Source organism: Heptranchias perlo, chromosome 2 (genome assembly GCF_035084215.1).
Source record: "Heptranchias perlo isolate sHepPer1 chromosome 2, sHepPer1.hap1, whole genome shotgun sequence".
NCBI lineage: Eukaryota > Metazoa > Chordata > Chondrichthyes > Hexanchiformes > Hexanchidae > Heptranchias > Heptranchias perlo.
Window position 1 is genome coordinate 97,319,696 of NC_090326.1, and position 14,704 is coordinate 97,334,399.

The following is a 14,704-nucleotide window of genomic DNA, read 5'->3' on the forward strand; positions in this document are numbered from 1 at the left end:
GCAGCACCATGGGAAACTCCCAATAGAGAATCAGAGCACCCTATTCATGGATCAATAGATCTGCTCACTCACCAGGCAGCTCTCTGAAGATGCATGACGGAAAAAGAAAATGTGTGCATCATTACCACTGGATTATTACTCAGTTGAAGGGAAAGCACAGAACAAAGCAGGTTTTCAAGATTACTTCAAAATATACAGGTGACAATAACAACTACTCTAAAGCCAATCAACTTAAAAGGGTTTGTCATTGCTGCAAAAAGCTTCAGTAGCATTTGATTATCCATCAAGCACTTATGGATTCAGAGATTCCTGAATCTTAGGCACTGTTTAATTAGCCCTATCGGAAGAAAATATGTATGAATATCAACAGCACTTTTCAGGACACACCAGCATCTGAAGTGGTAATGATAACATAAAAAGTTAGTTACATGTAGACTGGGATACATTCGTAGATTAGATGCTGACTGGTAAGGACCTTTCTTTTTAAAAAAAACTGAAGGAGGAAGAATCATCCAAGTGCTCATTATCAAAACAAGCCATTGAGTATCTTAAATAAAATGCAAATTTGAAGCACCTGAAGCTTAAACCCATCAAATTTATACATTTTTTTTAATGATTATTTTGTTAATGAGATAGATCCAGTTGAGTGACTTTTTTCTGTAAACTTGTGCAATGTCATGATTATCTTGTGCAATCAATGCTGTACAAAGTGTAAAGCCACCTAAAATGTGTCATTGTTGTAACATTAAGTCTGAAGGTTCGTAACAATGCCAGCCTACAACACAACGGTAAAAATGTAAACTTCCTTGTTATAGACAGAAACATTTTATTGAGACGTTAAATGGGAACGAACCCATGGAACATTCAAATATTTTTTAAGTTTTGAAAATCTGAATCTTGAAAATGTAAGAGTCTGGCAGAGTCGGGCAATTATGAGCAACATGTAACACTGCACCAAAAATAAAACTACACCAATGTTGTAAATTAATTCAGCTAATGTTGTTAGATTAGAGGTTTGGTATCAAAGAAAGTCAGTCAATTACTTATTGTCAAAGCATTTTGGACATTACTACATACTTCTTGAACCACCATTATTTCTACTGCAGTGGTTGTTTAAAACCACGGGCAATACAGACTTGAAGTTGCTAGAACATCCATGTAACATTCATTCAAAAAAGGTTCACATCAATGCAATTTAGGCCTTGGGAACATTCACAGAGGTTGGAGAGATTCAATAATTTCTTTTGCACATACAAGAACTTACCTCAACACCCGAGGTAGCAATCTGCTACAATTGAAATTTCAAAAAGCGCAAAAAAAATTGGCCTGTCACTACACTATTTTGGAACTATCCATTCAATGAAAATCTTAAAAGTTACATACCAGCATATAAATTTCTCCCATCTATTTAAACTTACAAAAACCTGCTTGAAGTACTTACAATACTTATTAACAGCATTTAGGATCAAGACAGTAAGGTATTCAGCATTTGGATGATACTAAAAGAGGAAAGCTCTGTTTTCTTGGTTTATGTAATCTAAATTCTTTAATGGATCACTGCCCTGCACTCCTAGCCATCAGTTTTTAAAACATGATTCTAAAATTACTTTAATTTCAATGTATCCTAACCGTAGCATTTTACAGAACAACTTCTGACAAAGATCACTTCCAGCAAAATAAAAATACTTCACTAACAAGACAGAGCATTTTTAGTAAGCAACAGCTCAGTTTCCAGGCATTGGAGGAGGAGGTGATGCAGCTGCTTCTTAGAGCCATACACCTACAATCTCACCCCAGGTTATGTGCAGAATAGCCAAGCTACCTGCAGAAAACATTTCTACATCAAAAGCAAAATACTGTGGATGCTGGAAATCTGAAATAAAAATGGAAAATGCAGGAAATACTCAGCAAATCAGACAACATCTGTGGAGAAAGAAACAGTGTTAATGTTTCAGGTTCACGACCCTTCGTAAGAACCGGGAGAAGTTGAAGACTAATCAGTTTTTAAGCAAGTACAGAGCCAGGGGAAAGGCAGCAGGGGGGGGGGGCGGGGAGGAAAGAAAAAAGGGAAGGTTTCTGATAGGATGGAGGGCAGGAGTGATTAAATGACAAAAGGGATGATGGTAATGGGACAAGTAAAGAAACAAAAGATGGGTCTAGAGGAGCTGTAAATGGCAACATCAGAACCATTACCAGCACCTTCTCAAGGGCAATTAGGGATGGGCAATAAATGCTGGCCTTGTCAGTGACGCCCACATCCCATAAAAAATAAAAAAACCCGCTGTCCAAAAAAATAAAATGGGAGCAGTGGTTATGGTCTGAAGTTATTGAAATCAATGTTGAGACCAGAAGATTGTAAAGTGCCTAAGCGAAAGATGAGGTGCTGTTCCTCGAGCTTACGTTGAGCTTTATTAGAACAGTGGAAGAGGCCGAGGACAGAGAGGTCAGAGAAGAAGTGGGACGGGAATTAAAAAGGCAAGTGACCGGTAGGTCAGGGTCATGCTTGCGGACTGAGGTGTTCAGCAAAGCGATCACCCAATCTGCGTTTGGTCTCCCCAATGTAGAGGAGACCGCATTGTGTGTGGCGAATACAGTATACTAAATAGAAAGAAGTACAAACAAATCGCTGTTTCACCTGGAAGGAGTGTTTGCGGCCCTGGACGGTGGGAAGGAAGGAGGCGAAAGGGCAGATGTTGCATCTCCTGTGCTCACACGGGAAGGTGTCATGGGGAGAAGAGAGGGTGTTGGCATTGATGGACGAGTGGACCAGGGAGTCGCGGATGGAGCGGTCCCTTCAAAATGCTGAAAGGGGAGGGGAAGATGTGTTTGGTGGTGGGATCGTGCTGGAGGTGGCGGAAATGGCAGAGGATGATACTTTGAATGTGGTGGCTTGTGGGTGGAAGGTGAGGACAAGGGGAATCCTATCATGGTTGTGGGAGGGAGGGGAAGGGAAGGGGTGAGGGCAGAAGTGCGGGAAATGGGACAGACATGGTCGAAGGCCCTGTCAAGTACAGTGAAGGGGAATCCTCGGTTGTGGAAAAGGAAGACATATTGGATGCACTGGTGTGGAAGGTGGTATTCTCAGAACAGATGTGACAGACGGAAAAACTGGGAGAAGGGAATAGAGTCCTTACAGGAAGCGGGGTGGGAGAAAGTGTCGTCAAGGTAGCTGTGGGAGTCGGGGGGCTTATAGTAGATATTGGTTGACAGCCCATCCCCAGAAATGGAGGTAGAGAAGTTGAGGAAGGGAAGGGAAGAGTCGGAGATGGACCATGTGAAGGCAAGGGAAGGGTGGAAATTGGAAGCAAAGTTGATGAAATTTTCCAGTCTGGGGCAAGAGCAGGAAATATACTGGAAAAAGAGATGAGGGAGGGGACCAGAATAGGACTGGATCAAAGAATGTTCCCTGTATCCCACAAAAAGGCAGGCATAGCTAGGACCCATACGGGTTCCCATAGCAACAGTATTTATTTGGAGGTCGTGAATGGAGTCAAAGGAGAAGTTGTTCAACATAAGAACAAGTTCAGCCAGGCGGAGGTGGTGGTGGTGGCTGGGCCTTGTTGGGCCTCTGTTCAAGGAAGAAGCGGAGGGTCCGCAGGCCATCCTGGAGGGGGATGGAGATGTAAAGGAATTGGACATCCATGGTGAAAAGGAGAGAGTTAGGGCCGGGGAACTGGAAACTGTTAATGTGGCGGAGGGAGTCAGAAGAGTTGTGGATGTAGGGCAGAAAAAGGTATCAAGATAGGAAGAAATAAGTTCCGTGGGGCAAGAATAGGCTGAAATGATAGGTCTAGCAGGGCAGTCCCGTTTGTGGGTCTGGGAAGGAGGTAGAAGCAGGCTGTGCAGGGTTGGGGGAGTATAAGGTTGGAGGCCTGCCTTTGCTATTAAAAAGATGGCATTCAGCAGTGTAAAAAAGATCAGACTGAAAAAAAAGGAAGTCAGAGAATTTTAAAAAGGCTCCTTAAATTGGCCAACTGTAAGGTGAGGCAGAATCTTAGTAGGGTCAGATTAAGTGGGGGATCATCTTATGCAATTACACAGCCATAATTAGACTTCTGAAGCAGTCACTGACTTTAAAAGAGCTTGGAACTCACCAAGATATCTGATGGGGGCTGGGAGAGAAAAAAAAGTTGCCACTAGAAACCTTGGAAGGTTTGAGTGTAGTATCTGGAAGCAGAATATGTATGGTGGAGCTGCACAAATAGCTACAGAAAATAATTTGCTTAGAAGAAATAAAACCTAGAGAAACTGCAGAATTTCATTTCATCAGGAATACTGGCAGCTAGATAAATAAAATGACTGCAGAAGCACATCAGCACTTCTAATGTTATCACTTGCACATCTGCTACTTGATCTTTGGATTACATATTGGGACTAAATGAGACTTTTTCCGGGGCGGGAGGGGGGCATTGGAGAAGAAAAAGATAACTCAAAAATTCCATTCAGTGTTTCAGCTAGGACTGATCACATAACACAAAAAACATCTTTAATGAGCTGCTTTACAAGTAGAATTCAAATCTGTATACACACACAAACACACGCTTCAATATATAGTATTCAAATAAATGCAGTAAGAGAAGCAATGTAATTGACAAGGCTGCATCTACCTCGGTCACTGTAATCATCCACTATGATGAGCTCCTTCAACAGAATATCAGGTGAAGTGTCAAGAACGCTGTGAATAGTCCGCAGGAGTGTTGACCAAGCCTCATTATAAAATGCTATTACCACAGAGGTAGTCGGAAGGTTTCGATAATCATATTTCTTCTCTTTACACCTGGAGATGTAACATAACAAACATTAAAAACAATATTACAAACCTTTGCAGTAAGAATTGCAACACTTCACCTACATTTGGCACATACACTGTTGTAGACAAATTTTGTGCATTTATCTTCCACAATATGAAAATTTTGAAGATATTTTTCTAGTTAAAAACAAACCACTCTCATCCTTTTCCAAGTACAAGTGTGAAATACATTCAACATTGTTAGAATTTTGCAATGTCTGGTTCAAAGAAATAGTTTTTAAAATGTGGCTTAAAGTGTAATTACTAAATAATGCACTTTATTAATGTTAAAAATAATTTAAAGGAATCCATGGTTGATAGCACATGCAATGTAGCTTTGGATGGCAGGCATACGCATTATTTTCATACCAAGAGCAATCAAGAGCTACACAAAGTTGCAGGATTTGGTTTGCATAGTTCTATACAAGACTCACTGTCTATAGTACAAAAAGTCAAAATGACATTAGGGAAGGATATTTATTCTGAGCAACCACAAGAACCCAGGAACTCTTCCAGTTGTCATTTATGACATATACAGGCCAGCCATGAAGCAAAATTTTAACAGTCAATGTAACATCAGGTTTGCTGGATGTAGTAGTCCACAAACAGCCTTAATTCACTGGCAGAGATCCGCACAGCAAAAAGGAGTGCAAGAACAGAGCTCACAATGACAAAAGGGCCCAACAAATCTGTGCCTTTAAAAAGGTCATTTACAACCTCCAATCAAAGATTCTCCTAACTTAAGAAATCTCCTGAGGCAAGTTTTTTTTTAACATCCTCGGGATGAGTGTTGCTGGCAAGGCTGACGACATATATTGCCTATCCCTAGCTGCCCTGAGAAGGTGGCGATAAAACTGAGGGCAGTCAAAAGTCAAGCACATTGGTGTGGGACTGGAGTGACATATAGGTCAGACCGTAAGGATGACAGGATTCCTTCCCCATGGGAAATTAGTGAACCAGTTGGTTTCAACGTCAATCCGAAAATTTCATGATCACTTTTACTTTATTTCCAGATTTTTTTAAAAACTGAACTCAGATCCTCAAACTGCCATGATGGGATTTGAACTCTCATTCTCAGAATTATTAACCCAGGCCTCTGGATTAGGAGTGCAGTAACATACCCACGAGGCTATCGTACCCTCAACCACAGATTTTTTTTTTAAAACTTCCTCCAGCAAGTCTATCCAGTGGGTAACTGAGTCATACAGACCAAGAAGATTCCAGGTTCAACTCTGCTCTGGACTAATTTAAATTATCTCAGCAGGTTATTTATGCCAATAAAACTATACCCAAGCAACAAGTCAATATCTTCAGGAGACAAAAAAAAATAACCTACTTGGGAAAACTTTGAACTTCTGCCCTTTTCCTTGAAGATAATGAAGCTTTTGAACCTTAGGATGTCAATCTGCACTATTTGAATCTGAATGGTTGCATAACACAAATGACAAAATTATGGTCCTAACAGCACCATAATCTCTCTAGTGCAGCCCAGATTAATCCCCTTCAACTTTTTTAGCCATCCAATTCTTCTTAAAGGATTTTTAAAAAAACATAGAAACCTACTTAATCTATCTAGGAGTTACTGAGCTGGGATTTCTGCTCATTTCTAGCCCTAACAGTGCTAGATCCTACCCCCACCTCAATCTCCGAGAGCACAAGGCTCCTCTCCCCACTCCTCCCAGATGCTTCAAATCTTTCCCCGGTGCTTCTACACTGAAATGCCCAATGTTTGCATACCCTAGATCTCCACCCCAATGTCCCCAAACTGCTTGACCACCCCTGCTCTCAGGACCCCTTCCATAGAGTCTTACTCTTCAGAACCTCCATCCCCATTTCACCCATACCACAGGATTCTCTCTACTGCATCTAAACCCGACCATTCCCCTCCCAATACCGCCACATTCCAAGAATCTCTCCATAAGCCAAACCCCATATTACATCCTCCAGTCTACCAAACACCAGGTTGCTCTTTGCAGCACTGCCACTCCCCAGTGCTACTAAAGCCCAGTATGCTCATCACTGCTGCTCAACCCTACAATCATTTCCTCCCATGATGTCTAAATACATCACAAGAGGAAATGGTTGTAGGATAACATTTGTAACCTAGGATTTAAAGAAATGCAAGATAAAAGTAATAGATAAGTAAAATGTACCTATAATAATCAAGGCCACTCGTTTAGTTTTTATGGAAAAACAGAGTTGCGGAATTCAATCCCCAAGGAACCACTAAATCCCAAGATACAACGTAATTAAAAATACAATGCTATTTATTTAGTCACCAGAGATCATTGCAATTTTCTTGGCATCACACCCTTATTGTTATAAACCAACGCATCCTCCAACTTACATGGAGCACCATCGTGGGAGATCAATGGCTATGTGCCCCAACAACATCCCGGCTGAAGCGCTGAATACGTGTGCTCCAGAACTAGCCGCGCCTCTAGCCAAACTGTTCCAGTACAGCTTCAACACTGGCATCCACCCGACAATGTGGAAAATTGCCCAGGTATGTCCTGTCCACAAAAAGCAGGACAAATCCAATCCGGCCAATTACCGCCCCATCAGTCTACTCTCGATCATCAGCAAAGTGATGGAAGGTGTCGTCGACAGTGCTATCAAGCGGCACTTACTCACCAATGCTCAGTTTGGGTTCTGCCAGGACCACTCTGCTCCAGACCTCATTACAGCCTGGGTCCAAACATGGACAAAAGAGCTGAATTCCAGAGGTGAGTTGAAAGTGACTGCCCTTGATAACAAGGCAGCATTTGACAGAGTGTGGCACCAAGGAGCCCAAGTAAAATTGAAGTCAATGGGAATCAGGGGGCAAGCTCTCCAGTGGCTGGAGTCATACCTAGCACAAAGATGGTAGTGGTTGTTGGAGGCCAATCATCTCAGTCCCAGGACATTGCTGCAGGAGTTCCTCAGGGCAGTGTCCTAGGCCCAATCACCTTCAGCTGCTTCATCAATTACCTTCCCTCCATTATAAGTTCAGAAATGGGGATGTTCGCTGGTGATTGCACAGTGATCAGTTCCATTCGCAACTCCTCAGATAATGAAGCAGTCTGTGCCTGCATGCAGCAAGACCTGGACAACATCCAGGCTTGGGCTGATAAGTGGCAAGTAACATGTGTGCCAGACAAGTGCCAGGCAATGGCAATCTCCAACAAGAGAGTGTCTAACCACCTCCCCTTAATATTCAACGGAATTACCATCATCGAATCCCCCACCATCAACATCCTGGGGGTCACCATTGACCAGAAACTTAACTGGATCAGCCATATAAATACTGTGGCTACAAGAGCAGGTCAGAGGCTGGGTATTCTGCGGCAAGTTACTCACCTCCTGACTCCCCACAACCTTTCCACCATCTACAAGGCACAAGTCAGGAGTGTGATGGAATACTCTCCACTTGCCTGGATGAGTGCTGATCCAACAACATTCAAGAAACTCGACACCATCCAGGACAAAGCAGCCTGCTTGACTGGCTCCCCATCCACCACCCTACACATTCACTCCCTTCACCACCGGCGCACAGTGGCTGCAGTGCGTACCATCCACAGGATGTACTGCAGCAACTCGCCAAGGCTTTTTCGATAGCACCTCCCAAACCCACGACCTCTACCACCTAGAAGGACAAGGGAAGCAGGCACAAGGGAACACCACACCTGCACGTTCCCCTCCAAGTCACATACCATCCTGACTTGGAAATATATCGTTGTTCCTTCATCGTCACTGGGTCAAAATCCTGGAACTCCCTTCCTAACAGCACTGTGGGAGAACCTTTACTGCACGGACTGCAGCGGTTCAAGGCGGCAGCTCACCACCACCTTCTCAAGGGCAATTAGGGATGGGCAATAAATGCTGGCCTCGCCAGCGACGCCCACATCCCACGAACGAATAAAAAAAATACTAAAAGTCTTGCATAAAGTCTGCACTTCCAGCAAGCCTTTCTACCATGCTATTTGTCATGCCTAACATTCTTCTGTCACATTCAAACTTAGCCATTTATTATACTTACTTCTCATGGAGTTCTTCCAGCTCTATCACCATGGTAGGTGGCGGTGTTGTCTACAGCAAACCCTGCTGGAGACCTGTACAAAATCAGGTCCGTCATGCGACGTTCTCCCCACGACTTCTTCCTATTTCCCCACTACCACCCCAAGTGCCTATGCCAGCCTTTTCCCCCTCTCCCAATTGCTGAATCCGCCCTCCGGTATATTAAGCTTCCACCAACTTGCATCAAGGAAATTCCAAGTCACATTCCCAGCAAGGCCAGGAACCAGCTTTAAGTTGTTTGAGTGCTTAATGCACGTTTAATGCTTTTGATACCCAAGAACATGTCTTTTAAGAATTCCTTACTGCTGGGGCGGAATTGTAAAGAAGGTTTACCCAGGATCAAACTGGTGAAACTTTTTATTTAAAAAGGGCATACTGCATTTTTACCGTACTGTAATTGCTACTCCTAGTTACCCTGAGCACTCATTCTCTAAAAATGTAAATTGAGGTAAGGCATGTTTAAAAAGTCCCCAAAGTGTCCAACAGACCCCTGAAAACTTTACAAATCAGGTGCAACACTGCAACAAATTTACAATCCTTGCAGGGTCAAATCAAAGTGGTACAGGACTACCTCCTCCAGGAAATCTCACCATTTTGCTCAGGAGTCAGGTTGGGCTCTGACTCCAGATTTACACTACCAGTTGAGTGCCTGTGTGAAGCTAAAGTCACTTAGAAGCGATGCTAAACTTGCAGTGTAAATGTATCCCAAGTCACACAGTCTCTGATTCAGCATTTACTCTTCTGCTATCTGAAGAGAACATGCAAGGGTTCACATCAATTCAATAAATATCAGTACGAGAGCTCTGTTTGGCCCTCCTTGGCAATGCTACATTACCAGGAATTAGGCGTCTACAGTCACAGGCTGGCTTGTAGGTAACAAGGATTCATTCACGGGAAGGGAATTCATCAAGGGAATATCTGATGAAGCCCTAAAAACACAACAACAGCTTTAAACTCTTTAAAGAAGTTGCTGCTTTTTAAAGAACTTATAGCAGTTCCAGGTGACAGCCATGAATATGGGAATACCACTTCTCAGTGCCACTCTTTCCCCCAACTGTTCCCATCCACCAGGTGCACCCTCCCAGCACTATCACACCAAGTTAGCTCTCTCCCCACCCCCATGATGCCACACACCATCATCCCAGTGCTTTCACAGCCCAAGACCACCTCCTACATTGTCACGCACCGCCAACTCATCCAGACTCCAAAACTCCCTACTGTTGTTCCAAGACCCAAGGAACTGCTGCCTCCATACTCCCACACCCCAAAGCTCCTCTTACACGCCACCGTTCTTCCAAACTACCTTCCCAACACTACCAAACCACATCAAAACCCCTCCACTCTCAGTACTTACAGATGACTCCCACTTAGAACATCTTCCTACCATCTTGATATGGATTCTGGACTTTGAAAAAATGCTAATACATAGCTAAACAGGCAATCAATTCATACAAAAACATAAAAAAAGTATAATCACAAATCAAATTGGAAAAGAATGCTAACACTCCATATTACTTTAATAAAAATAATTTCACTTATTGAAACACTATAAATCAGTAGTCGTGATAATATCATACGTCACATAAAACACATCCTCTACCAATGATCAATGCCCAGTGGGACTAATAAAAATTGGAGCAGGATTGCATGGGAACCAGCCCAATAGCACAGGTGCTAGAGTACTCTGCTACCAGTCAAAACATCATGAGGTACAGCTCCAGCTTTGGCACATGAACATGCACTTCACAGTTGGACTACTTAAATCAGTTTTTGGCAAGGTTTCTGGATTATGTGAACGTGGCAATAGGCTATTTACCTCTGAAAAGGAAAAAGTCTAGACTTTCCCTCCATCCCACTTCCTACCAAAAAATCAGGCTCTATCACTAAGAAATCTGAAAGATTAAATGTAGTTAATTGGTCATTTCTCCTTGAGTGGGATCAAAGTTTGAAACTTTTTCCAGAATCTTTTTTTTTTGTTGATCAGTTGTGCAAGAATAACATGCCTTCCAAGTAGAATGAAATGAACAATGCTCTATTACAAGCTGTAAATCCTGAAGCATTTAATTCAGATTGTGGGCAGGACAGTCGTATACGTTGCTACGGAACTGAAGATTAATGGTATCCTTGTGACTGAATAAGATCATACAGTTTCCCCTCTAAGTTCTTCTGAGAGGACTATCGCACATCACTTGAACATTTGTGTATTTACCATGTTGATTTAACAATGCCAACGATGATTTTTAAGAGCAGGAAAACATGGCATTATCCTACCAAGGCTTTCTTGGTTTTCCACAAGGAAGGAGAACTCGGTCATGCTCTTGAACAGAGACTAATTTAAATTAACACTACTCCTTGGTAAATATAACCACCCCTCATATCAGAAGACATTCTAACAAATAGAGGCATTCCCAAGAGTGGCAACACTGTACAAGATGATCTTGTAAAGAGAATTATTTATCTTGTAAAAAGGAAGAAGTAATTATCTTACACCCATTACCAAGGACAAATGGAAGTTACTGCAATTTTCTTGTTGCCTTCCACACTTGGACATACCCAGCATACAGATCACATGCGCTATGAAAAGGTTTTCAATTCTGATGTTGGAAGAGTTCTCTTTTCCCCCTTTGCCCAAGTTCATGTTCTTGACCTAACAATGTTACATTACTAAATTCAGTAAACAGAACTTTCTCTTTTGGGAAACTTGCTTAGCCATCTGAAAAAAAAAACTCAGCTCAGTATTCAAAGTAGGTGTCAGTGCACATTGCATAAGGAGCCATGGGTTTAAAACCAAGTGATTGTTTTAAATCCAGGCTACTATACATGCAAATCAGATAAACCAGGCTTGTATAGGAGCGAAAGACCCTTCTTCAGGGAACAATTATTACTGTGAGGAGTTTTTGTTTATATTGTACTCAGTTACTTATCGGTAATTAAAGTGACTGCACTGAAAAGTCAAAAGAGTACTATCGCCCTCTGGTGTCATATATAGAGACTACTAGATTTCCTGCATAGTAAAGGCAATAATGTAAAAAAAAACACTACAGGGTCAAATGTGCAAGTGCTGGCAGGAGAATCATCCGATCAAAATATTAAGCCCAGGTTTCCAAAATCAACAATCTTTCATAGCAAACGTATTAAGACACATTCTATTTAAATAGGCCAATTAAGAAAATATATAAAGCAATGAAAATTATCCACTTATATAATACAATGCAAATTTTCTTTTCTAAGATAGCAGAAAAGCAAAAACAAATTACTTGGTCATTCATTATTTGCTATATGTGGGACTTGCTGTAAGTAATTTGGCTGCTGCAATTGTCTACATGACAACAGCAACTGCACTTTAAAAGTAACAAATATAAAAAAATGAAAATTAACAGACAGGAAAAGAAGTATTGGTCATCCTGTCTGTCCCATACAATGGTGATGGCTTATGCAAGTTATATTTTAAATTTAAGTAAAGCAAAGCACTTTGGAGCATCTGAAGGACGTAAAAGGGATAATATAATGAAGTTCCTTCTTTATGGTTTTTTAAAGAAGTACTCATTTTTGACCTCTGATCTCACTTGCAACTGCTGATCAAGATAAGTGAACGATTAAGAAACAATACAAGACATGAAAACCACTCAATTAATAATGCCATTTATGTAGCCAATGATATAGGTCAGTGTTCACAATGTATATACATAAATACCATGTAATTGTTTTAGCAACTAAGTTGCTAGTAGTAAATTTTTTCCCCCCCTAGCTGTATGCCTTATTTTTAGTTAGTGTACAGAAGTGACTTGGGGGAATGGACATTGTTCAACACCACCTCTTTGCGAAGATTTGCAGCCTACTTGAATAGTGTTTACATATCAATCCCATATCTCACCATAATGTGACTTTATACAAATTATACCCTTGCAGATAGAAATTGGGAATTCAAAATGTGAACAATTGCAGTACCCATCCTTCAAATTTTTCTGCGCGGAACCCTGGAAACATCAACACATTCTCAGAGACCTTCTATCCTAACTCCAAACTTCAGCTTTCCAAAGTATGGCAATACCTGTTGACTCATCTCTTCCCACAATATTGTCCAGGGTCCCAAACACTTCATCCATTTGAGACAGCAATTTAATTTAGCCAATCTAGTATATTTTACATGTTGCTCACAGTGTAGTCTCCACTACACTGGGGAAAATAAAAGCAAATTGGGTGATCACTTTAAACGAACACTTGCATTCTGATGGAAAATGTGATTCTAATTTCCGTGGCTCGTTACTTCAAATCCACCTCTGATCGATCCATTTTTTGGCCTCCTGCACTGTTCAATATACAGGCTCAATGCAAGCTTTAGGGACAGTAGCTCATCTTTCTCCTGGGCACATGCAGCCCTCTGGTCTGAACACTAATCATAGCAACTTAGCTATCTCTATTTTCTTAGAATACACAGGATCTGCTCAGACGAGGAGGAACGCGATGGACACCTACAGACGCTGAAAGACGCCCTCGTAAGAACGGGATATGACGCTCGACTTGTCGATCGACAGTTCCGACGGGCCACAGCGAAGAATCGCATAGACCTCCTCAGAAGACAAACACGGGACGCAACCAACAGAGTACCCTTTGTCGTCCAGTACTTCCCTGGAGCGGAGAAACTACACCATGTTCTCCGCAGCCTTCAACATGTCATCGATGACGATGAACACCTCGCTAAGGCCATCCCTACGCCTCCACTGCTCGCCTTTAAACAGCCACTCAACCTCAAACAGACCATCGTTCGCAGCAAGTTACCCAGTTTTCAGGAGAACAGCGTCCACAACACCACACAACCCTGCCACGGCAACCTCTGCAAGACATGCCAGATCATCGACACGGATACCACCATCACACAAGAGGACACCACCCACCAGGTACATGGTTCATACTCCTGTGACTCGGCCAACGTTGTTTACCTCATACGTTGCAGGAAAGGATGCCCCGGAGCATGGTACATTGGCGAGACCATGCAGACGCTGCGACAACGGATGAACGGACACCGCGCAACAATCGCTAAACAGGAGGGTTCCCTCCCAGTCGGGGAACACTTTAGCAGTCAAGGACATTCAGCCACCGATCTTCGGGTAAGCGTTCTCCAAGGCGGCCTTCGAGACACACGACAACGCAAAATCGTCGAGCAGAAGTTGATAGCCAAGTTCCGCACCCATGAGGACAGCCTCAACCGGGATCTTGGGTTCATGTCACGCTACACGTAACCCCACCAGCAAAAAGGGGGGAAAAAATCATATGTTTTTTAAAATTCTCTCTCTCTCTCTCTCTCTCTCTCTCTGCCATTTTGAGTTTCTTTCTGCCTGCCTGTGTAATAGACACAATGTATATCTAGTGTACTGGGACGTGCTGTTCTCCGTGACTGGCCTGTTTGAATAACAACGACACCTTTTGATTGGTGTGATGCTGTCCCAACATAGTATAAGATATGCGATTTGAGAACCTTTTCATTCATTCATCTGACGAAGGAGATAATCTCCGAAAGCTTGTGATTTTAAAATAAATTTGTTGGACTATAACCTGGTGTTGTAAGATTCCTTATATTTTCTTAGAGGCAGAAGATGCCCTGATGCATGGGGATGGGGGAGGCAGATTACATTGCGCATTTAGAACAGTTCTGGCAGTGTCTGCAAGGAGGGAGTTGGTCTGTTTCATCTTTTCATGTGATGACTGTGTGGTCGCAGCATTTTGTTTTTATTTCAGATTTTCTTTATTTCTTTCCCCCTTTTTTTGCATGTTTCTGGTGCCTCACTTCTATTTTCATATCCTTTTGATGCCTTTTCATTGCCTTCATGAGATAATTTTCTTGCATCAATCTTAGATTTC

General features: G+C 42.2%; 1 protein-coding gene across 1 annotated transcript in view; it reads right to left on the bottom strand.

Moving 5' to 3' along the window:
- galnt12 (UDP-N-acetyl-alpha-D-galactosamine:polypeptide N-acetylgalactosaminyltransferase 12) overlaps window positions 1-14,704 on the bottom strand; it is a 79,313-nt gene that overhangs the window by 37,080 nt on the left and 27,529 nt on the right. Inside the window, exon 2 of the mRNA XM_068004545.1 lies at window positions 4,608-4,777. Within this exon, the coding sequence (XP_067860646.1) occupies window positions 4,608-4,777 (170 nt within the window). The remainder of the gene's footprint in view (window positions 1-4,607; window positions 4,778-14,704) is intronic.